We start from the raw sequence: 2,523 nt of genomic DNA on the forward strand, positions 1-2,523 counted from the left end.
TTTGGTTTGAGGGCGGAGTCAAGGAGGCCATTTACGTGAAAAGGGAAAGACCATCTCTGAATGGAGGAGGGGCCTAAGGGTACATCTGTCACCATCTTACAATGCTGTGATTGCAGCCATTCCCCAACTCTCTGTGAATGGGACTCATGGACATTGATCAGTGAGCTTTGATCAGTGGTCATGAGAATTTGCATAATTAAGATTTAGGAACTGCCCTCCCAGCCCATTGTTCCTTCAGTGGTTTCAGTCATTATGCAAATGTCCTGTTTATAAGGTTGAAACCTGCAGTCAGCTGAGACTGAAGACGTCACCTGATGATGACGAAACGTTTCTCCCACAAAACGCTACGTCCTGATGAACAGAATCAGCTTTTGGAGATGCGTTCTACAAACTTCAGTAAATCATAGTTTGTATCATTGTTTTAATGTACTTTCCCTCAAAACCAACAAATACAAATGCAGATGTGTGTGTGTGTGTGTGTGTGTGTGTGTGTGTGTGTGTGTGTGTGTGTGTGAAAAAGTAGATTATCGGCGTCTGATTGAAACTCAGCTATGTACTGTCTGCAGACGGAGCTGTAAGGGAATGTGTGTGTGTGTGTGTGTGTGTGGGGGGGTTGGCTGGACGTATACCTCATTAGAAGTTGCTCATTTCAAGCTTCATATTTTTAGCTCTATCACTCGGTGGGACAGCTGACCACCATCACCATCCAGCAGTCATTTCATTCTGCCAGTTAAACCATAACTTAAACTATTTATGCCCATTTAAGGCTTAATAGATAACATGAAGACTGTAGCATTTAGCATGATGCCGCTCGTTTCAAAAATATTTCCATTACAAATGTCAGTGAACAGTGGCTGGTGGAGGGTTACAGCATGAACACGTGGGTGTAATGCTTTGGACCAACTCACGGCATGCATCACAAGCCCCCGTGTGCAACAACGGCAGCAGTTAAAGGTTCTTACCGAGCCATAGAGTTTCCCTTTGTCATTCATAGCAACGAAGAGACCGCTTCTCACCCCGTAGAGAGTCACCACTCCTCTCTCCACTGGAGAAATTTCTAGCAGGGCTGGAGTGAAACATGAAAAGGACAAGTTGCTAATGCTTAGTAAAGTCAACACTTGCTGCATATCTGCAGAAGATTAGCACAGCTCCTGTATGCTTATGTTTCTTAGTGAAATGGTTCATGTCATATAATGAAACCTGAAAAACCCATAACAACAACACAGAAAACAACGACCATACTTTAATACAATCTTTCTGTTTTAGGGTTGGAGCCTGGCATGTTCTCCACCCTGATGGGTCGACACGGGCCTTCTTTTGAAAGTTTGTGTTTGTGACATATATGAACAATGGTGTTAAAGCAGACACACTTACACTAGGAGTCACGGTCCTGGGTCATGTGAGCCAGTATTCTGAGTTCTTGGTGTTTCTCTTATTCCTTTCAGTCTAGTTTCATTTCAGTTTGTCTGGTTACATTCTGTCATGCCAGGGTTACAGTTTTAATTCATGATTTATCAAGCTCCCATTTGTCTCATCCCTGTGTGAAGTTTTCTGTGTTTCTGTCATGTTTCATGTCCAAGTTTTCTTTGTTTGTCCAGTTCGAGTCATGTCTGGGTCTCGTTATGTTTCCCGTTTTATTTTGAAGGATCCTTGTGTTTTTTGTTTATTGTATTTAGCTTCACGTCCCCTGTCCTGTCATTATGTTAGTTGTTGTCAGCTGTTTTCCCCGTGTGATTCTGCTTCCCCTGATGATTTGTTATGTGTACTTAATCCATGTGTTTCTGCTCAGTCGGTGTCAGATCCTCTGTTAACCTCACCACAGTTTTCATAGGTTTACTCCATTGTTTCTCTGTGTTTTCTAGCTTACTCGGTGTTCATAGTTTGTCACTGAGTGTCACAGCCTTTTTGTTAACAGCGTTCATAGCCTCCTTAGTTTCCCTAGTTCCTTGTTTTTCTTCTGCAATCAGCCAATAAAGGCTCGCTTTGTTTTTGAAACTACGCTTTGTCTCCACCCTGTCTGCATCTGGGTCTACCTCTTTCCTCACACCGGCGCACCCCGCCGTGACAAAAGGCTCATTCTTTTAAAATATTTCTCCATTTCCACGACACAAAAACAAATATGCACTTTGTTATTTTGGTTTGATTATCTGATTTCAGTTTGTTCACATAAACAGCATCTGTGCTGAAGGCCTGTGTTAGCTAAGTGTGTGGAGTACTCTATCACCTCTACAACGTCAGCCTCCATAGCAACTCCAGAGACTCCCAGTGCTATGGAAAATGATGTGGCTGGTCCCAGTGCCTTAGAAGAAGCATCCAGGGGCTGCAGGCCTGTAGCACTGACCTCTCATATCATGAAGGCTAAGGAGACACGTCATAAACACCATCTCCTGCATGTGTTTATATGTCACTGCTATACGTATAGACATGTACATTCATCTTCTCTCCTGTGTAGTTTGTATTTTTCCATGTTGCTGCAAGTTTTAGATCATTTATTTTCTCGTATGATTCACCTGAAGTATCCTG

The 2,523-nt window shown here is 42.8% G+C and overlaps 1 protein-coding gene across 1 annotated transcript in view; it reads right to left on the reverse strand.

Moving 5' to 3' along the window:
* Positions 1-2,523, reverse strand: part of LOC102303940 (fibroblast growth factor 4-like) — an 8,102-nt gene that overhangs the window by 3,454 nt on the left and 2,125 nt on the right. Inside the window, exon 2 of the mRNA XM_005944951.2 lies at positions 963-1,066. Within this exon, the coding sequence (XP_005945013.1) occupies positions 963-1,066 (104 nt within the window). The remainder of the gene's footprint in view (positions 1-962; positions 1,067-2,523) is intronic.

Source organism: Haplochromis burtoni, unplaced genomic scaffold (genome assembly GCF_018398535.1).
Source record: "Haplochromis burtoni strain Fernald_Lab_line unplaced genomic scaffold, NCSU_Asbu1 Contig_413, whole genome shotgun sequence".
Lineage (NCBI taxonomy): Eukaryota > Metazoa > Chordata > Actinopteri > Cichliformes > Cichlidae > Haplochromis > Haplochromis burtoni.